The sequence below is a fragment of the Ipomoea triloba genome, chromosome 1 (assembly GCF_003576645.1).
Source record: "Ipomoea triloba cultivar NCNSP0323 chromosome 1, ASM357664v1".
Classification (NCBI taxonomy): domain Eukaryota; kingdom Viridiplantae; phylum Streptophyta; class Magnoliopsida; order Solanales; family Convolvulaceae; genus Ipomoea; species Ipomoea triloba.
Window position 1 is genome coordinate 22,208,485 of NC_044916.1, and position 23,342 is coordinate 22,231,826.

The 23,342-nt window shown below is 35.2% G+C and overlaps 2 protein-coding genes across 4 annotated transcripts in view; one reads left to right on the plus strand and one right to left on the minus strand.

The window, feature by feature from the left end:
* The window catches only part of LOC115996461 (protein CDC73 homolog), a 9,138-nt gene extending 2,202 nt beyond the window's left edge, over positions 1-6,936 (plus strand). The window contains exons 2-5 of one of the 3 annotated variants that reach the window (XM_031235696.1): positions 3,025-4,150; positions 4,597-4,679; positions 4,802-4,892; positions 6,440-6,936. In XM_031235696.1, the coding sequence (XP_031091556.1) occupies positions 3,127-4,150; positions 4,597-4,679; positions 4,802-4,891 (1,197 nt within the window). In that variant the 5' untranslated portion in view covers positions 3,025-3,126 and the 3' untranslated portion in view covers position 4,892; positions 6,440-6,936. Of the gene's footprint in view, positions 1-2,576; positions 4,151-4,596; positions 4,680-4,801; positions 4,916-6,439 lie in introns of those variants that run through there. The other 2 variants (XM_031235687.1, XM_031235705.1) reach the window with 2 other exon arrangements.
* A 703-nt stretch (positions 6,937-7,639) lies between these two features.
* Positions 7,640-8,794, minus strand: LOC116033702 (non-specific lipid-transfer protein-like protein At2g13820). Its single transcript, XM_031276470.1, has 3 exons — positions 8,401-8,794; positions 8,024-8,080; positions 7,640-7,927 (listed from the first exon to the last, which is right to left on the minus strand). Exons 1-3 carry the CDS (start codon positions 8,720-8,722, stop codon positions 7,815-7,817), a joined length of 492 nt encoding a protein of 163 aa, XP_031132330.1. The 5' UTR covers positions 8,723-8,794; the 3' UTR covers positions 7,640-7,814.
* Positions 8,795-23,342: the final 14,548 nt, after the last annotated feature.

The following is a 23,342-nucleotide window of genomic DNA, read 5'->3' on the forward strand; positions in this document are numbered from 1 at the left end:
ATATATATATATATATATATATATATATATATATATATATATATATATATATATAGGGATGCACTTCTATGCGAACTGCTGCCCAGGTAAGAAATGAGAACGCTTCACAACCGTCCATGTGTCCAGATCAACGAATCAGATGCAATTTTAAAAAAATGACGCGGTGACATTTTCGTAAATAACTAGAACTTTGGTGCACCTAGTTTCACTTACAAGTACACCTAGTTTCACTTAAAAGTGCACCTATTTTTGCACATATTTTCACTTACAAGTGCAAGTAATTTACCTTGTTAATATTCATGCACCTATTTTCGCAAATACTTTCACTTACAAATGCAAGTAATTTACCTTGTTAATATTCATGTACCTGGGTGCAACCTAGGTGCACCTAGTTATAACATAGGTTGCACCTAGTTATAACATTAGGTGCACCTAGTTATAACATTAGGTGCACTTAGTATTGATGCTCACAGTACAATTCACTTGCACCTGTAATACATTTCACTTGCATCTGCAATACATTTTACTTGCAATTGTGCAAGTAATTTACTTTGTTAACATTCATGCACCTGGTTGCAACCTATGTGCACCTACTTATAACACTAGGTGCACCTAGTTATAATATTATGTGCACTTAGTATTGATGCTCATTGTACAATTTACTTGTACTTGTAATACATTTTACTTGCATGTGTGCATCTATTTTCACTTGCAGGTGCAAGTAATTTACCTTGTTAACATTTATGCACCTGGGTGCACCTAGTTATAACATGACGTGCACCTAGTTATAACATTAGGTGCAACTACATTCCGGACACGTGGCGCGCTGTGATTCGTCTGCATTTCTCTCCTGGGCGACCAGTACGCATTTGAACGCGATCATATATATATGTGTGTGTGTGTGTGTGTGTGTATTTATTTATTACTACCTCCGTCCCATTTTGGTTGTTTGATTCATTCATTTAACGAGGCTTGATTAAAGTTATTTTTAATCTAATTTTTAATAATATTAAGTTTAACATTAATATATAAAATTTAATATTTAGAAACTACATTAAAAGCACTATTAAACACAAAAAAAATAAATTTAAAAATAATAAAAAATTACTAAAGAAAATAAGCAATGAAGAAAGAGTTGGTTTGACCAATAAATAGTAAATAAGACATGTAAAATGGGACAAAGGGAGTATTTCTCTATATTCTTTCTATAGTTGTCATATCCTCATTATTTTAACAGTAGTGTTGATCTTCCATTGATTGTCCAATGACAAACATTTTTTTAATTAAAAGAAACCACATCTTATTATACCATGGTCCATCGTATAACAATCATTATTGTGTGAACCATACTATCAAATAATGGACATTCATTATAAATGTAATTTTAGTATGTTAAAAATGTATATTATATTCAGGGGATGTACATTATTTGTGTACTGAATGTACATTATATTGTATAATGTACATTTAGTACACAAATAATGTACATTTAGTATATTAAAAATGTACTTTTTGTTATGGTCCACACAATAATTTACCGCCGTATAATCATTGGGCTATGAGTTGGGAGGAAAAGAAAACTCCTTGTTCTAAACCAGTTGTTATATCGTGGACCATGGTCCACAAAGCTTTGTGGACCATGGTCAAAAAACGACATCGTTTCTTTAAGTAAAGAAATGACTAGGGGTGGGCAAATCGGTTCGGTTTATCCGAACCGAACCAAACCGATTCGAACCGAATTAGTAATACAAAATCGAATGGCTGGAGATTCTTGTAAACTGAATGGTTCGGTTAAAAACCGAATCGAACTTTGTTAGGTTTTAATAATAACAACAACAACAACATCAATAAAAATAATAATAAAGAAGTAAATTTAAGTCCCTTGATGTCTGCTCCGTCGTAGCTAATTCCTATTCTCACTGGTATCTCTCTTAAATTTTTTATTTGATTTCTTTATAGCTTGTTCTCTACTTTGCGCTTTTGTTGTTTGCTGCAATTGTTCTTTACCTCACAATTAGTACTTAGTAGTATGTTTGGACTTTGAATTGCTATTGTTATATAATGTTTAGATTTTGGATATGAATAATGTGATAGTATGTTCGGAAAATTAAGAAACGTTGAAATTTGGGGACTTAAACTGAACCGAACTCTAATGTTAAATTGAATGGTTTAAATTTTTTAAAACTGAAAAATCGAAACCGAAAAAAACCAAACCGAAACCCGAAATGCCCACCCTAGAAACGGTTGTCGTCACATGTTAATGGAGCTCCGTAAATGAAACTACAGTTTATCTCAAATGATACTGCCTCACATTTATTTTTATATTATCAAATGAAACTGTAGTTATATCGAAATGAAACTGTAATTGTGTTGAAAGAAAACTGCAGTGTATATAAAATGAAACTGAATAACAGTTTCACGTATTTGAGTGTGTAATGTCGAATGAAACTGTAATTATATAAAAAAAACTATAGTTGTGTTGAAAGGAAACTACAATGTATATAAAATGAAACTGAATATGTTACATTAATATAGAGCTACTTTATTCCTAACAGTGTAAACGGATGTGGTTTCTTTTCATTAAAAGAAACGATATCGTTTTGGCGCAAATTTTATCGTGTACCACGCACCACAAAGCATTGTGGTCCAAGTAACAAAATGACGTCGTTTTGATTAATGAAAACAGACGAATGAAACTGCCTCCATTCCGCGCAATTATAGTTCCCTTTCAACACAACTGCAGTATCAATTCAACACAACTGTAGAATCATTTGAGATGACATGTAGTATTAGTTACGGACACAACTGCAGTATCAATTTAACACAAATTTAGTATTAGTTTAACAAAACTGTAATATCATTTGAGATAAACTGTAATATCAATTACGAAAATTTATGAGAGTCGTTTCTCCCCCTTATTAAAACTACGTCATGACTTTGGTCCACAATATAAGAACTGCCGTTTAATTGGTCCACAATATAATTTGCGGTTCTAAACAGGGCGTAGTATGACGTTTTTGTCAGGCCCAATATTACTGTGATGTTAAGGCCCATACCATAAGTATCAACAGCAGCGCTGAGTTCTCCATAGTCACAGTTATCGCCCCTGCCTGGCCAAGCTCTGCCATGGATCCTCTGATGCTCCTCCGCGAGTACACAATCCGGAACGAGCTCGATCGTATATCCCGAGTCGGCGAGGAGTACCGTTTTGGGAATGATTACTCCTTTCCCGGGACAATCGAGACCGGCTACCGGTCGAAGCAGGGGAACCGCTATACTCTCGAAACCCTAGTCCATTTCATCACTAACCCTAACCTCAAGCACACCGACTACATCCAGCAAGCCCGCTCCAATCGAATCCACCCGGTCACTCTCCCAGACCGTAAACCCCTTCTCGATTACCTCACCGGAAAAATCTCATCGTCGGATTCCATCGAGTTCATCAAATACGACGCTGCTTCTGTTCCTGCGGCCCCAACCATCGCCGGCGCTGCAACTGAGAGCAATGGTAATGCATACGTCGAGGGTAATGTGATGCCTGATGCTGGGGTTCTGGAGAACCAAAACCCTATTGAAATGATTCGAGCGATGGAGAAGCCGTTGAGGGATCGGGAGTCAATTTTGCTCTCCAAGAACCGAGATTTCTATACTGTTTTGACTGCGGCAGTGCGGAGGGACGAGGAGAGGCAGAGGGCGGAGGCGTTGCAGAGAAAAGACGGTTTAGTGGCGAAAAGTCGGTTGGAGAGAGGGATGGGGTATGGGGGTGGTGAGGATATGGGCTATGATGGAGCTACTAAGACGAAAATTCATTTGAAGGGAAGTAAGATTGGGGAGGGAGTGCCTATTATTCTGGTTCCTAGTGCGTTTTCCACTTTGATTACTATATACAATGTGAAGGAGTTTTTGGAGGATGGAGTGTATATCCCTACGGATGTGAAGTTGAAGCAGATGAATGGTCAGAAGCCAGAGTGTGTGACTGTGCAAAAGAAGTTCAGTAGAGATAGGGTTGTCACAGCCTATGAGGTCAGGGACAAGCCATCTGCATTAAAGACTGAAGACTGGGATCGAGTGGTGGCTGTTTTTGTGCTCGGGAAGGAGTGGCAGTTCAAAGATTGGCCTTTTAAGGACCATGTTGAGATCTTTAACAAGGGTAAGTTCTGATGGCCTTGCATTTACTTTATCCAAGTTAGTTGATTATGAATCATGCAATGGAATTTATTCTTAAGCCCCTGAAAAGTTTGAAGTGCTGTTTAGTTTTTTTTGAGTACTATTGACTCTGTTACAATTCATAGTACCAAATGAAGCATAAAGAGCCAATATCACCCCCACTAAGGTTCGAACCCACCCCTCCCATGTGTGGGTGCAACCGGGTGCAACTAAACCACAAGGTCATTGGTGATCTTATTTATTCTAAATTCTTGAAAAATTAGACTTCTCATAATGTAGAATTACTATGCACTGTCATGGTTTCAATTCCTCCAATACTGGAGTTCATGTTGGCACAGGTCTTGATTATCTAAGAGCAGTTAGTAAGAGAATCTTCGGTTATCCTTTACAAGTGATTTAACCTCCTACTTGTACTGGCTTTGGTTGCAGTTATCGGTTTCTACTTGCGGTTTGAGGATGACAGTGTGGAGTCTGCAAAGACTGTGAAGCAGTGGAATGTCAAGATTATTTCAGTGAGCAGATTTTTTGTTGAAATTGTTATCGTTATAGTAGAATACATAGGGAACAACAAGTAACACTTGATTTACATTTCTTTGGTCAACTTTTCATAACAAACTCAAATTTGGATGTGCAGGTTAGTAAGAACAAGCGGCACCAGGACAGAGCAGCAGCTCTTGAGGTGTGGGACAAACTTGAGGAATTTATGCGGTCTCGGTCACGCTGAGGTGTGTCAAGTTTATCTATTCTGGTATGTAAATCTTTTTGTGAGAGGCACCATAATCAAAGTGAAACCCATTTATGTATAAAAGTACTTGTAAAAGCCCTGACTAATATCCAGACTACAAAACACCATCAAGATGGCGACAAGAAATTAAATAGAAAAAAAACTAAACTAATGAATGATCAGCAATTAGTTTTGGGAAGCAATTTCCTCTTGTTGTACCCTTTGATTCCTTCCCTATTGTAATTGCTCAGTTTGTAATCATGTTACATTCCAGCCTCTTAAGACATTGGAGGAGCTCCCAATTTCTTTTAATTGTTATCTCTAGTAGGAATTGAGAATTAGATTTAAGTTATAGTATATAAATATTTATATTTTAGTCTGGGATATGTGAAATATTTATAGTATAGATTTAAAATAATGAAGTGAAAAGGGTCAAATAGGCCCTCAAACTTTACCTGAAAAGTCAATTAGGTAAACTTTTTAAAGGGGCAATTAAACCCTTTAACATCTTATTTTTGTGCAATGAAGTGCAAAAACAGGTTGGTGACGTGTGATCACAGGCCATTAGGTTTCAGAAATTATTTCTGATAAAAAACAACCGCTGGCGACGGCAACGGTCGTCGGAAAAGGCGCCAGATCTGGTTGCCTTCCCGGAGGGGGCGACCAGTGTGGTCGCCTCCCTAGAGATGGCGACCATTTTCTGGTCGCCTTCTCGGAGGAGGCGACCAGATCTGGTCTCCTTCCTGGAGAAGGAGACCAGAATTGGTCGCCTCCTCTGGAGAGGCGACCAAATCTGGTCGCCTTTTACGGCAAATGGCGCTGTCACATGCGGTTGTTTTTTATCGGAAATAATTTCTGAACTCTAATGACCTGCTATCACAGGTCACCAACCTGTTTTTGGACTTGATTGCACAAAAATAAGATGTTAAAGGGTTTAATTGCACATTTAAAAAGTTTAGGTACCTAATTGACTTTTCAGGTAAAGTTTGAGTGCCTATTTGACCCTTTTCCCAATAATGAAAGCACACAAATTTATGCCATTCTTTTAGTTTTTTATGGTTGTGATATCTATTTGATATTACATTAGCACTTAGGTATTGGCGTTTTAAATGTATTTGTTATGATAATTTGGATGTGTAGATATGCATATCTTTAAAGGTGTATCCTCCTGCAGTCAATGAATGGAGTGTAGTATTAAATCCCCTTAACAGTGGTTTGAACTGGGGGCTGACTTCTGCATTTGGAAGGGTTGGTCAATTGGTCAATGTATTGTAACCATACCCAGCCCCAATCCGTTGCCATGTGCTCGGTGCCTTCTTCTGCTAGAGGCCTAGAGTGATAATTAATATAGACATTGAAGAGTTGCTCAAAGCCTGAACTTCAACTAAAGATAACATGGATTTTGGTGATGAGAATTGGCCTCCTTTGATAGAGGGCTTTTCTCCTCCCCTTCATATTTTTCATATCACTTCTCATGATCAGAATGTTTCAGTAATACTTGAATCTCTATCCTATATCAATCAAAATGATGTATTTTCTATGTTGTAGGAGGGGGTGAAATTAAACCCGATGACCGTGATGTGAGTAAATGACTTTGACTTTGGGTAACGACTGATCCTGCAGCCTTTGAGAAAACGTCAAGATGCTGGCTGTTGTTACATCGTAACTCCAAACAGTCCATGTTTTGCCTTGTGGGTCTGTTTCACGCTCGTGTGTATTTCTTCTTTCTAAAACATTGTTGGCTGTTGATGCAAAAGCTTTATTCTGAAGATGCAGAGCTCCAAAGCTAGCTGTGATTAACATTGCAATACCAACAGTAGTAGGCATTGTGCCATTCCTAATATTACAGGTAGATAGCATTGTAGGTTTGTGTCAAAGCATCGCATTTATGTTTAATAGCCTCTGTTCCCGAGTTTAGTGCATTTTCTGTACATAGCAATTTTGTTGTATCGGATTGGAATCAAGGTGGTCTTGTGTTTAAGGATTATACTGTTACTGTTTGTGTTTGGCATCCATTTATGTGACTGCCCAAATTCATTTTCCTTGGATCTGTGTCAAAGTTTATATTCTTGAAGTTATGGTTGGATTGAAACATAGAAACTCAACTTGAATTTATGGAAGTTATGGTTGGATTGAAACATAGAAATCCAACATGAATTTATGTAATAAAATGTACTCAGTGCACCCTATTTGGTAGTGTCTGTGTGTTTCTCCCACCAAGTCAAAAATAAACTCAAGATGAGGTTCAATCAAACAATATATCTTCCCTTTGCCTTGAAGTTATTTTTCTCATAATATTAAGTTTAATATTAATATATAATATATTTAAAAATACTATTAAACACAAAAAAAATTAATTATTAAAAAAATAATAGTAAAATAATAATCCCTCGTACCATTTTATGTGTCGATTACCTGAGACTTAACTGAGATTATTTTTAATTCAATTTTTCATAATATTAAGTTTAATATTAGTATAGAGTTGGTGTGGTTAATAAATATAATAATATAGTAAAATTGATTTGACTATATTTATATGGTGTAAGTTTGCTATGAATAGCATTTTGCATTATTATATTAATGTGTTCTAGAAATTAGGATCGGATAGAAATTTAGGCATTATAAGTTGTGATGGAATCAGTGTGACAATATATGATATTATATGGTGTCAGTTGGGTGTGAATAGCATTTGGCATTATTATAATAACATGCAGTACCATTTATTTTAATATTAATTAATAGAAGAAGTCAAAGATTTAACTCTGTAAAGTAATATAATAAAATCATACTCCAACTAATACACGAATAATGTATATTATTTGTAAGACAGGTGTGACAGACTAACAGCTAGCAACTACAACCAAATCAAACCAAACCGAGGCAATCAAAGAATAAAAATACAAGGTTGAAACATGGAACTCAATCAGCAGTTGATGAACGTTGAAACATAAGATGCAACCAAAGGAATGAAGAACACAAGAGGAGGTGCCAACTTGACTGAAGTTGCACCAGAGGGTGTAGACTTCGATCCTCCACCTATAACACATAAGAGTTAAATTTTGATTTATTACACAAAATCAGAATCTGAAACGGCATTTATGTGAACAGTCTTAAACTGAAGTAATAACTCACCTGAACCGGTATTAGGAGAACCCGATGTCCCAGACGGAGATCCAGAAGGCGAACCCGCTGCAAAACAAAAAACTCAATTATATTAGTCTCATTTTGCGAGATGCTGATACCGATGTGCAAAATACATATAGGGAATACAGATGGGGCTTAATTAATTAGTTCTTCTCCCAAGGTTGAATCCCCGACCCAAATACACCAATGCCCTGGCAGGATAGAACATGCCCAATAGCTCAATACACGGGTTAAATACCGGTAGGCACAAAGGATCAGTCTACTTTGGACATAATCCCCATACTGCCGTCAAGTTTCAAACTTTGGCATCTTTTTATAAATAATTCTACTAAACTAGTGAGTTAAGTCTGTGCAGGAGTGCTTACTGTTGCAGGTGGAGGTGGATGGGGTCTGAACTTTGCAGGCGGCGGGCAGGGCTAGAGCCTGAGTCTGGTTGATGTTTAGGCCAAGGTTGGAGCCACCGCCGTTGAGAACCTGGCACAGGCACTCCGGCTTGCTCTTCACGACGGTGCCCAGCTGCGTACAACAGCCCGCCGTTGGAAACGAAGAGTTGCCGGTGATGTAGTTGAGGCACGGCGACATGCTGATTATCACGTTCGTGCAGTCGTCACTTGACTGGGCCATCGCGCCTGCCCAGAAGAGCGCAATTAGTAGGATCAAGGAAACACCACCCCTTTGAATCGCCATTGAAATGATTGAGCTTATTTGCTTTGACTTTGGGAATTTGATCCGATCCAACACTTTCTTGGTTATTGCTAGAAGAGGAGGAGGGTTGGGCTTATATAGCAAACTCAGTGGAATAATCAAATGAGATTCGTTTTTTATAGGATACCTACTTCTCCTGCTCTGTTCATAACTAATAATGGTCAACGACAGAGACTAACATCAACTCTCGGTTTAGATGATATGCATATGGGTAAAAAACTTGTATCAGTTGTATCAGATCTTCTTATATATTAATTACTATTTGTGAGACAGGTCAAGTTGTAGACAAGTGAGTAAGATGCTAAATGAAGGTATATTTTGCAAGTATAATAAAAAATTTTAGTTATAAATATTACAATATTTATTATTGAGTTAATTCCATTTTTGGTCCTAGATGTATAGGTGACAATTCACTTTTAATCATTTTTATTAGAACATCCTCATTTGGTCCTAGTATTATTGCGGCATGACAATTTTTAGTCTTCTATCAACAAAATCGTCGAAATATCGTTAAATACAAAGGCATTTCAATTTTTTTTTATATAAAATATGTTGAACAGCTATATTTTTTATGTTTATTTTTTTTTAAATATTCATAATTGAAGACCGAAATGTCCTTGTATTTTACAATATTTAAACTGTTTTGTTGATAAAGGACAAAAAATGGTCATGCCACAATAATACTAGGACCAAAAGTGAATATTCTAATAAAAAAAAAAACTTAAAGTGGACTAACACCTATAAATGTATGACTAAAAATGGAATTAGCTCTTTATTATTAGTAAGAATCAATTTGATCTTATATAGTATTACAATATCTATCATAATTAACAGTTTATTTTTCATTCAACTTGATATTAAATTTTTTATAATAAATATTTATTTTTTTCATAAGTAACATTTCATATATAGGTATTACAATATTTACGTTAGAATTACACTTTATAAATATCACAATTTCAATTATAAGCATTGCAATATTTATCATTTGTAATAATCATTTCACTCTAAATTATCACAATTTCACATTTAAATATTTCAATATCTATTATAAGTAGTAATTTATTTATTTTAAATTGGTATTAAATTTTCTATAATGAGTATTATGATTTCTATTCAATGTAACAAACAACTATCTTAGATTCGACCCGTCTCATAGATTAAGATCTGTGAGACGGCCTCACACACGTGTACCTCTGTGTTATGAATTCAATTTTTATCATATACTTACCTTGAATAAGAGTCAAATTCTGCATGCCTAACACATATCAAATTCATATTAATCTCATAAAGTTCAGATAACTTTTAATTTTGTTCGGACCCTACGTTTCACACTATGTTGTTTGTGTCAAAGTCCTTGATTTGATACTTTCAAATGTAGAATTATTATTGTAGCTTTAATTTCCCATGGCGAATTAGGTTCATAAATCACCAAAATGCAAATTGGTAGTTGTAATGTAGTTGACCAACTCTAATGAAATGCTGCAATGTGTCATCGATGTGGCAAGCTTCTACTTGTGCGTTGTTTCAATATGTATTAGACTTTTCAATCAAAGTATTATTGCTTTTGTATGTGGCGGTGAAATTCGGCAAGTTATGCTATAGACCGGGTGGATCCAGGTCTATGTTCACAAATTTAAAATTTTATATTCATAATTTTAGAATTCTATATTCACAATTTCAGATCTCAATGTACAAAATTACATTATTCAATATTCACAATTTTTGAACTCTATATATTCACAATTTTGTTATATAGATTTAAAAATTGTGTTATACTGTTGAACATAGAGTTTTGATACTATTGAACATACAGTTATGGAATTGTGAACATAGAGTTATAAAATTGTGAACGTAGATTTATGAAATTATGAACATGAAATTATAAAATTGTGAACATAAAATTATAAAACTGTGAACATGAAGTTATGAAATTGTTAACATAAAATTATGAAATAAATATGAACGTGGATCCGGTTCCACCTTGCAGAGTGGACCTAGGTTCATGGCATAACAACCGGTGAAATTCCAATACTCTGTATGTACTAATTCTTAAGCTTTTCACAATAATGTAGAATTTGACTGTGGCCTTTAACAATTGTGTGTAGTAAAATGTTAATATTAAATTCAATTGGATTTATTAGTCGAGTGGGGCTCGTCTACACGTGATAACATTATTATATTTGATAATAAAATTTATATAATTACGAAATAATAAATACAAAATACAGTAACATTTATAATCTCTAAAGCACAAATGATAAATAATTGACTATATTTAGTAATACAATGCTCTTAATAAATGGAGACTAATTACCTTTATATGAAAATATCTACCACATAAGATTGCTATTTGCTATTGATGAATTCAAAATGAAAAACATAAGTCCCTAATGAAGTAAAACAACTTCATTCAGAACCATTAAACTGGTAAAAGAATATAATGGCCTAGCTTCTAAATTAACCTATTAAGTACGTTTATATTGATGTAGTTAACACATAACGCTTTTATGTATAGATTTGGACCATTTGAGATAGAAATGAAGAAGCCTTTCGTCACCCTCTCATTAAGGCTGCCTTCATCAGAAAGAAACACAAAGGCAATAGAGAATGGTGATCTTGATTTTTCTCTGAGGCTGCAAAGATTTTTATATTTTTCCTAATATTTTATTTTTGTTTTATTTTTTCCTTTAAAAAAAAAATCATAAATTTATCGTAACCCCATTTCTTTACCTTCAATCATTCGGTGCAATTGAACCATGTCATCGGAAAGCCATGGTTGTTGACGATGAAGATGGATACTAGTTGTCTCTAGAGTTAGTAGTTGTTATTAAAAAAATTGAAAAAAATAATAAAATAAAATAAAAATTACACAGTAATATATTTACATAAGTATAAAAATGTCACCAAGTTAAACCATGTCAATGGTAACCTGGTCAATATGTAACTTTAGAACTTAAATGCACCGTTTTTTTTTTTTTACCCGTGGGGCTTTTTGTTGGGGTTTTATTTAGTTATTAGGGGTTCAATTGTATTATGTGATCCACTTAGGAGGCTTATTTGCCACTTTTTATAGTTCAAAATCGTGACATTAACTTAGAAACCTCATCTCAACCATTAGATCAAAAGTTATTAATACGGTGAAAACAATAATTTTGAAAGTGATAGTTTTCATTTGTGAATCATGGTGAATTGGTGGTAAGGGTAATTTCATCAAACCATTTATAGGAGACTCGTGTTAGAGCTATATTTATTCCCATATTATATGATAGATTATTGGCAAAAACTTGTGTGAGACCGTCTCACCATGAGACGGGTTGGGTCGGGTCGGGCCAAAATGCAAATGCAACACTTATATGCACAAATGTCATACTTATATGCTCAAATGTAATACTAATCAAGAATAACATTAAGGGTAAATGTAATACTTTTAAGGAAAAATACAATACTTTTACATTTCGATTTAAAAGTATTATATTTTTCCTCAAATGTATTATATTTGCCCTTATAAGTAAAGGGCACTTGTCAACATTACTTATTATGAAAAATGTATTACTTTTTCTCTTATAAGTAACAAAAATTGTATTATTGATTAGTGTTATATTTGAGCATATAAGTATGACATTTGCACATATAAGTATGACATTTGCATGGTGCTTTAACCCGACCCGACCCGTCTCACGAATAAGGATCCGTGAGACGGTCATCTGGTTTGCTTAAGGGGATTAGTGAATTGAACCCAGCATACCTACACTACAAGAAAAACTGTTTTTATTAGTGAATTGAACCCAACATACCTACACTACAAGAAAAACAGTTTTTAGTGACAAAAAATTAGTGACGGGTAGAAAATTCCCTCACTAAATGTATTATTTGCATAGTTTTTGTGAGGGTTAAAAATTACTCTCGCTAAAAGTTTATGATTTAGTGACGAAATTTTAATTTTATACTTATTTTAAAAAGAGTAAATTGCACTTTTGGTCCTGTGACTATTGAGGTCTTGTTAATTTGAGTACGCGACTTTAAAAAGTAACAATTTAGTCTTCTAACTATGCATTTTTTAACAGATTTGGTCCTTCCGGCCAAATCACCGGCCAAATGTCGCCGGAAAGTTATAATTTGTTTAATAAAGGGGGCATTTTGGTCTTTTCATCCTCCTTTATTCTTCTTCTCCATTTACTAATATCGAGATGTCCATCCACGTCTAGAAACCGCTTGTGCAATTGCAGCGTCCAAACGAGCCTCAACCGCTTCAGAGTCTTCGCAGACGAGTCCTCCCCAAAGTTTTCATTCCGCAAAGTCGAGTCAGCCTCCTTCGCCTCACCTCCGGACTCAATTCGCATGGTCTTCCTCGAATCGGATCCTTCCCTCGTCAGAACCGTATCATCATTCGTAACCATCTGCTCCCTGTTCCCCTCCTCGTCAAACGCCTTAAAATTAAAATAATTCGTAGATGACATCGTCTGAGGCTGCCCTCCCTGTAGCGACGAAAACGTCACCTTCGACACGCGACTCACATCGAGCCAGAAATTTAACAGATTTAACATTACAAAGGGGAATCTCAAACAAGAAAATTAAAAGAGAGGAAATAAATTCTATTAATGAAAATTAATAATTAGTGTGACAGTAGGTGAATCACTATACACCACAAACCCAATAATGAGCAACGCCGCATGAAAATCCTCCGCCTCCGCCGCCAGGTTTATTCAGTTAATTGGGTTCATCGGGATGATCAGGTGAGTGACTAATTGGAGTGGTAGAATTACTATGTGTTGATTCACTTTCTGCGAATATGGGATTGAATTGCGTTGAATTTAGTTGTTTTAATGAGGTGAAATGTGTTTCTGCTCTCATTTCTTTGACAAGGCTAAATTGAAGCTTCGCAAGTATGGCCAGTGCACGAATTTTGGCAACTCGACAAAGGTGTCCATTTGATTTGCTAAAGGATTTTTATTCAATGGCATATTTTTCAATTATATCTTGTGAACGCAAGGATTGTGTCATTGCCGCGAGCAGGGATTGTGTTATCGCCGGTGAGCAGGTGCAGGTGTAAGGAAGAAGAAAACATTGTAAAAGGACCTTTTTGCCCCCACTTATAAACAAATTAAAATGGGTTACGTTTTTCCGGCCAAATTTGGCCGGTGATTTGGTCGGAAGGACCAAATCTGTTAAAAAATGCATTGTTAGAAGACTAAATTGTTACTTTTTAAAGTCGCGTACTCAAATTAACAAGACCTCAATAGTCACAAGACCAAAAGTGCAATTTACTCTTTTAAAAATATACTCTCGCTATTGATACACAAAATATTGTTACTCTCACTATTGATATCTGAAAATTACCTCACTAAAATCTATTCTATTTCCCACCAAATACTTTGAAAAATTTTCCCGCTCACCCTATCATTCTATTTGCAATTCTATTCCCAATTTCTAGGCTTAACCCTAGCATTCTATTCCAATTTCCCTTTCTGGCTTTGTGTCTCTCGTTCTCCCATCGACACCGATCGCCGCTTCGCCTCTACATCAACGCTGGTCGCCACTCCACCTCTACATCAACGTCGTCCGCCACTCCGCCTCTGCATCGACGCCGGTCACCGGCCTCACTCCCTCGCCACTCCACCTCTACCATCAGTACCCTATTTTGTTCACTTATGGGGAAGATGGTTATAGGATATATTCCTTTACAAGTGATTAGATCTATTGAGAATGGAGCACGACATTGAATTACACCTCGTGACTATTTTTCATAATGTATACATGAGCGTTTGCATGAAGTTTATACTATTTTATATGCTAGGAAATTGTTTCAACAATTCTTAGTTGATGGATATACTATGGTTGAGGCTGGCAGATTATTGTATATACACACTCATCAAAAAAGTCTAAGGTGTGGTGTATATCAAGGATTGTCTGATGCATTAATTTAACACGCGGAGAAATTGAACCAAGTCGTCAAGGTAGACGTGTTATCTTGCCTTCAAGCTTTACTGGTGGTGCAAGATACATGATTCAAAATTACCAAGATGCGAGGCTATTTGTAAATTGATTGGGTATCCAAATCTATTTATCACATTTACATGTAATCCCAAGTGGCCAGAAATTGAGAGGTATTTGAAAGCATGAAATTTGAATGCTGTTGATCGACTAGATATCATGTGTCGATTGTTTAAAATCAAATTGGATGCTTTGATGAAAGAGATTCGTTCCAGTGAGGTCTTTGGTAAAATTATGGCAGGTATAATCATTAAATATGTTATTGTGATGTTCAATTTTTAATGGTATAAATTTTGTTTAACTCTTTTCTTTCATATTTGTTAATGATATATACAATTGAGTTCCAGAAACGAGGTCTCCCTCACGCTCATATTTTGCTTTTCTTGGGTCATAGGGATGGTGCCGGTGTGCTTGATAGTATTGACTCCTTTATTTCAGTTGAGATTCCTGATAAAGATGTTGATTTGGAGTATTATAATGCCATTAGTGAATTTATGATTCACAGCTTGTATGGTTAAAGGTCGGTGCTCAAAATACATTCCCAAAAAGTTTGTAAATGTCTTAGATGTTTATCAAGATGGGTATTCGATTTATCGACGTCGAGATAATGGGCAATATGTTGATAAGAATGGTATTATGTTTGATAACATATTTGTTGTTCCGCATAACCAATATTTGTTGTTGAAATATAGAGCGCATATTAATGTTGAGTGGCGCAATCAGTCATGTTCTATTAAGTACTTATTTAAGTACGTCAATAAGGGCAACGATCGTGTGACGACTGAATTTTACAGGAGTACTGCTGATTTCAATGGTAGTGAGGCTGTAGATGAGATCACGATGTATTATGATTGTCAATACATATCTGCATGTGAAGCTAGCTGGCGTTTGTTTGCTTTTGATATTCAATTTAGAAACCCTGTAGTCGAAAGACTTAGCTTTCATTTAGCCGAGCAACAACCAATTTATTTTAATGATGATGACTATGTTGATGTTTTTTTGAGCCGGCAAAGGATTGGGGAAAGTATGTTCCTTGGATGGTTTGAAGCTAATAAGGAATACTCAGAAGCTCGAGACTTAAGTTATTCTAAAATGTCAACTAAGTTTGTGTGGAAAAAAATATTCGACAATGACAACCTAGGAAAAGGGGATTTGCTATAGGACGCATGTTTTATGTTCCCCCGGGTGGTGGTGAAATTTATTATATGAGGTGTCTACTCAATTTGGTCCGTGGTCCTACATGCTTTGAAGATATTAAGGTTGTGGATGGTGTTCAATATATGAGTTATAGAGATGCGTGTTATACTCGTGGGTTGTTAGCTGATGATAAAGAATATATTGATGCAATATATGAAGCAAGTCAATGGTCATCGGCTTTGTCAATGCGAAGGCTATTTGTTACAATGCTTACATCAAATGCTTTGAGTCAACCACTAAATGTATGGAATGCTGTTTGGCATCATCTTGCTGAAGATGCAGGGTATAATCAACGATATTTGCTATTTGATTCAGGTATTAGTTTTGGTAATTCATTTTGAAATGTATAATAATTAATTTTTTTAAGCAATTGGTAGTTTTTATATTATATTAATAGTTGTTATGTTTTGTAGGTTTGGTTTTAACTATTGAGGAGAAGAAAAATTATGCTATAGGTGATGGTATTTTGGGTATGGATACTGATGGCCATTCAATTGTGGAAATTCCAAAAGAAAATTTGGCTTAATTTCAAGATGATCCAATTGAAGCAATTGTTAAAAGTACATTTCCCATGTTTTTTAATGACCCTTGTGATATGCAATACTTGAATGATCGAGCTATCTTGTCACCAACTCTAGATGTTGTGAATGAAATTAATCAGTATATGAGTAATTTCAATCCGATGGATGGTTGAACATATTTTAGTTGTGACTCTGTTTGTCACTCTAATTTATGTACAGATTCCTTTGCTAAGCTACATACAGCTGAATTCTTAAATGGATTGTGATGTTCAAGTATCCCTAACCATCCACTTACTCTTAAAGTTGGCTCACCGATAATGTTGTTGCGAAATATCGATCATTCTATTGGGTTATGCAATGTCACAAGATTGGTTGTTACTAAATTAGGAGATCATGTTGTTGAGGCAGAGATACTTTTTGGGAAAAATGTTGGGACTCGAGTATTGATCCCTAGATTATCAATGACACCATCTGATCCTCGAATGACTTTTAAGTTCGAAAGGAGACAATTCCCTCTAATGTTGTTTATGCCATGACAATAAATAAAAGTCAGGGGCAAAGTCTATCTCATGTTGGACTATTTTTAAAGAAACTTGTATTTGTTCATGGTCAACTTTATGTGGCACTCTCAAGAGTGAACAATCCCATTGGTCTTAATGTTGTTATTCTTGATGAGAATGGAGATTATTGTAATTCAACATCAAATGTTGTATACAAAGAAGTCTTTAATAATTTGTAAGTTTTATATAATATAATGGAATATTATCATTTTAATTTTAGATAAGAACCTGTTCTTATATTTTGGTTTACACATACATATCATTATACAACATTTATATTCTCTGTTCTTTTTCTTCCATTATGGTTATAATGCTATTATAATACTAAGTTTGCAACAATAATATCTGTTAATTAACTTCTTTTTTACTCATACTGTCAAATATATTTTACAATTGTATTTTTTTTAATAGAACTACATTATTTATCTGTTTCCAAATTTCAGTCCGTGCATCGCACGGGTAGAATACTAGTTTGAAAAATGACAAAAAGAAATTATATTAAATACACTAAACAATCACTCTTCGACATGGGTGGAGCCAAGATTGGATGGTGTGAGAGGCCAATTACAATTGAAGTACTGAATTCAATAAGTTCATATCCATTTAACATATTTTAAAATAATTAGTACATTGAAAATTTAGTTAAATTTAGAATTAATTATTGATTATTTCTTGAAAACCACCCTCTACACATTTTCTTATATTCTTTAATGATAATAATATTTGTAGACATTATATATTGGATGGATTAATATAATAAATAAATTTAATTTCATATAGATTTTAATTAGTAAGGATTTGTTAGTTATTTTTAAAAATATAAATATTGGGCATATGTTTTTGCAGATTGTGCATATAGAAAGGACTAGTATATAAATACTAGTCAAATAGGCCTTCAAACTTCACCTGAAAAGTCAATTAGGCCCCTAAATTTTATTAAGTTGCAATTAAACTCATAAACTTTTTATTTTGGTTTAATTAAGTCCAAAAACCGGTTAATAACCCGTGATAGCAGGTCACTATGGTTCAGGTAACCCTTTGGCACCACTTTAAATAATAAATTGACATGCGACAAGCACTGATCACCCGTCAAAGAATAGAGTAGGTAACCATAACAAGTCACCTCTCCAGAGGTGGCTAACCAGTCGTGTTCCCCGAGCTTTCGGAGAGACTGGTCGCCTTCCTGAGAAGTCGACCAGAAATAGTTGCCTATTGTGTTTTTTGGTCGGTGATCAACTTCGATCATAGGTTAATTTGTGGTGAGAAATCGTGCTAGAATAGGTCGAAGTGTCAGCGGAGAGTTGCCAAAATCCTAGTAACCTACTATCACAGGTCACTAATATGTTTTTGGACTTCATTGCACCAAAATAACTTGTCGATGAGTTAGTTTAGTTGCAACTTTAAAAATTTTAAGGACCAAATTGACTTTTTAGGTAAAGTTTGAAGGCTATTTGACCTTTTTCCCATATATATAGGAGACGGATCAGGTGAGAACCACATGCACAGGAAATGAATGAGAACATACCGCAACTGTCCATTTGTCTAGATCTAAAGGATTAGAAATACTATTTTTTTTTAAAAAGCAGTGACATTTTTGTAAATAATTGAACTTTGAAGTGCAATACTTAAATTGTGTTAAAAGTACAAGTAACAGTTTCATAGAGTGCACCTAAGTGCAAGTAAAATGTATTAAAAGTGCAACAAATAATGTACGCCGAGCAACAATATTAAGTGCACCTAGCGTTTCATTAGTTGCACCAAACGTTATTATTAAATGCACTAATGTGAAGAAGTTATCATTAGGTGCACCAATGTGAAAAGGTAAATTACTTCCACTATTAAGTGAAAATGGTTGCACTTTTAAGTGATTTTACTTGCACATTTGCACTAGTTACTTGCACTTTTAACACATATTACTTGTACCAAAGTTCGAGTTATTAAGTTATTTACAAAAATGTTACTGCGTCTTTTTAAAAAAAAATTTCATCTTATCTATTAGATCTAATCCATGTAAGTTACAAAAATGTTAACCAATTCAATGTTAGGAGTTTAGTAGATGCGATTGGTTAGGACTCTTGTTATATCCTTATATTACTCTTGTACAATTCTACATTAATGTTAATCACAGGCTTCTAATCCTCATCTAGTATCATAATTTCTAGGTTTCGGCCATGGTAACCATTGGCTCTAATGATGGTTCTTTTGGAGAATCCTCTGAACGAATTGTTTTCGAGGCTGCCATGTCCGCTCTATTACAACCCACTAACTCCCTATCTTCCGCCCATCATTTTGTGTCAATTAAGCTAAGCTCCAGTAATGATTTTTTTTGGTGCACCCAATTAGTCCCCTTTTACGATGCTAGGGTTTGTTAGGCTTTGTTGATGGCTCGTCGAAATATTTGAGTCTTGCTACGCCAGAGGAGGTCGCTATGTTTTTTGGAGTCCCATCTGGTGCGGCACGTCAATTGTGGACTTCAATTGAGCAGACGCTAGGGTCAACGACTCGTGTCCATGCCCTCCGACTTCTTGGGCAGTTGCAGGCTTTATAATAGGATGATGCGCTGATTTCTGATTATCTTGGTCGTGCGCAGGTGTTGATTGAAGACTTGGCATTGGCCGACCGACCGATGACGCTAGATGATCAAAACTTGTACGTTTTTCACAGCCTTCGTCCAGAGTTTTGGCCACTGGTTGCTCCACTGATAAGAGGTGCTCCGGTGAAGTTGAGTGAGTTGTCTGATTTCTTAGTTACACAGGAGTTCATTTGTGCAGATGATGCTGTTGGCAGGTTTGATGGCCAACAAACGCAACATGGAGGTCGTGGCCGGCAGTGTGGTCGTAGCCGCACCCGTGTTCGTTTTCAAATCTGTAATGGAGGTGGTCATTTGGCTATGACTTGCTACCGCCACTACTCTGAAAGGCAAGCACCTTAGGTTAATATGGCGTATCACCATGATGTAGTAGACAAGGTAGGTTCGGTGTCGTCTCACCAGTGGTTCCTAGACGCTGGCGCATCAAACCATGCCTCACCGGATTCGTCTATGTTGTCTTCTACGGCTAGCTACACTAGACCAAACATTCTTCGGGTTGGAAACAATAACGATTTACCTATTGTTAGTGTTGGCGCTGCTTCTATAGCTACTTCTGATAGGCTTTTAGGTTGTTTTATGTTTTTGCACATTCCTGGTTTATCTGTGTCTTTGTTATATGTTCAAAAGTTTGTTAGAGATAGTAGAGTCTTTTTTTGAGTTTCATCCTAATTGTATTTTTTTTTCTTTGTGAAGGACCTTTCAACCAAGGAGGTCCTATTTAGGGGATAGGCTTTGGGCGGTTTGTATTCATGACCAGTTCACATTTGAGACCTGTTGTGTTGGTTGCCTCCTATGCTTCATCTTCTATTTGGCACAATCGGCTGGGTTACCCTCATCTTCAAGTCTTGCGTCAGAGTTTTGATTCTTGTTCACTTAATTCTAGTGTTAGTTATATTTCAAATTTATGTTCGACATGTCAGTTAGGGAATGATTTCCTTATTCAATTGTATTTGCTTGTTTATGTAGATGATATCTTGGTGATGGGGCCTGACTCTACTCGTGTGTTTGATCTTGTGGCCCTGATGGAGACTGAATTCAAAGTTCATGGCATGGGTGTTCCCTCTTTTTTCCTTGGCATTGAGACCATCCTGTTGCAGTCTAGGATGCTTATGTCTCAGCAGCGGTATATGAGAGATATTTTGAAGAGGCCGGTATGGTTGGTTGTAAATCGCTTGTCACTCCTGTTTCTTTGCCTCGTGATAGTGTTAATGCTAAAGTTTCGTAAGCTGATCCCACGCAATGTCGTAGTCTTGTTGGGGCTCTGCAGTCTTTTACAGTGACGCAGCCTGATTTGTCCTTTGCGGTGAACAAGTTATGTCAGCATATGCATGCTCCTACTACGGAGCACTAGGATATGCTTAAGCGTGTGCTTCGATATGTGAAGGGTACATTTAACTATAGTCTGCGTATTCGAAAATCTAATTTCGTTGATTTTCATAACTTCTCTGATTCAGACTAGGTTGGTGATTCGGTTGACCGAAAGTCCACGAGTGGTTTTGTAGTTTTCTTTGGTCACAATTTGGTTTCTTGGACTTTTCGCAAACAGTGCACTATGGCTTGGTCTTCTACTGAGGCTGAATATAAGGCTTTGGCTGATGTATCAACTAAAGTGACATGGTTGGTTTCTCTTCTTTGTGAGCTTGGTCTTGGTTCTACGTCCACCGCCTGCTCTGTGGTGTGACAACTTGGGTGCTATGTACTTGCGTGCTAACCTGATGTTTCATGCGAGGATGACGCATGTTGAAATTGATTATCACTTTGTACATGATATATAAGGTGGCAAAGAAAGAGTTGCAGGTTCACTTTATCTTCATAGGATCAGTTGGCTGATGTTTTTACTAAATCTCTTGCTGGCACTCGATTTTCTTTCTTACGGGACAAGCTCAATGTTGTTCCTCATCAACCTTGTGTTTGAGGGGAGTTTGAGGAGTCTAGTAGTTTTGACTGGTTAGGAGTCTTGTTGTATCCTTATATTACTCTTATACAGTTGTACGCTAATGTTAATCACATACTTTCAATCCTCATCACCATATAACTCATTAGGAGATTATATTATATATACTAGTATTTTCACTCGTGCGTTGCACGGAATAGATTTGTTATAATATTTTAAAATATTTGGATCGATATACAATTGTCTAAATTATAACATTGAATATTATATAGTGCAATTGAAGAATTGAGTTGGATCGATTATGCTTTCTGATGTTATCATTACTTGAATTCGAGCAAATAATTTCCTAATTAATAGCTAACGTGTAGATATATGCACCCGATGCTAAAACTTTAGAGATTTTATATATCAGTGTTTAGGATTTGTATTAATTGGGCTAATTAGCTCGTTGTCTAGCAACTCAGTTATAGGAATTATTTGTACGAAAGATATATTTTCTATGTAGATATATAGAAATTTTGTCATCTATCTTTGTATAAAAAGAAAACATAATATCACTAGTTTGGATTACATATTATTGAAAATCTCTTTGTAGACAACATTGGTAGTAGTAACAGAATTTTGTTCATCCTCGTCTAGAGCTAAAACCTTCAGGCCATCAGGATGGGTGACTCGGGAAAAAGCCACGTACAATTGATTATGATTAAAAATCGATTTTTCAGCAATAACCCAAAGTGAGTTAGTGTTTGGCCTTGGCTTTTGTTGATAGTCATGACATATGCGAGCATCAATGGGAATTGCTTACGTTGATAGTCATGACATATGCGAGCATCAATGTGTCCCATTAACTATTCTTGCTTCGACAATGTGATTTGTCAATCTTGTGACAATGAGGCGCGTACCCTTGCAAAGACTAAGAGAGTGGTCTATGTTCCGCAATAGCATAACAGGTGCACCTGCATTTAATGTCAATGAATGATTAAGAAGTCCGGAAAATCTCAAACTATTTAAAGAATTCAGGAGTGTGTACTTCTACTGATAGATTTTCACTATCTGATTCTGCCTTACACCAAGAGTCACAACTTAAATATGTCGGACCTTCTACAATGTTCATGTCACACATGTATTGATTAATTTGATCAACGACATCTAAAGTCGGTGAGAGGATCGCTCGGCCTTCTAGGTGAGACTCATCAAGCATGCCATATGTCGCACTTGGGAATGTGCTTTTCACTTGTAATATATTAGTTACCGTACACTAATCTATACTAATATGAATATTAATTAATTGGTAAAAAATTTAATACAGCTTAATTGTTAAAAAAATTATATGGAAATTAACTAATATATAATGAATTGGAAAAAGATTTAGTTAATTAGTGATATGGAAAAAGAATTTCGTTGAAATTTTAATGAATTGGAAAAAAATTAGTTAATTCATGATATGGAAAATTCCAACGAAATTATAATATATTAGTTAATTTCCACATAAAATTGTAATCAATATATACTATTAATTTTGTAATACAAATGAGATTCTAATATATTAATTACCGTACACTAATCTATACTAATATGAATATTAATTAATTGGTAAAAAAAATTAATAAAGCTTGATTGATAACAAAATTTTATATGAAAATTAAATAATATCTAATGAATTGAAAAAAGAATTTCGATGAATTTTCATTTTTTCCCTTTTTAAGTAAATATTGACTTTAAGTTGTGGAGCCAATTCATTAGATATTCATATTAGTATATATTGACTAATATATTACAAAAGTTTATATGAAAAATTTCAACAAAATTCTAATATATTAGTTAATTTCCATATAAAATTTTAGTC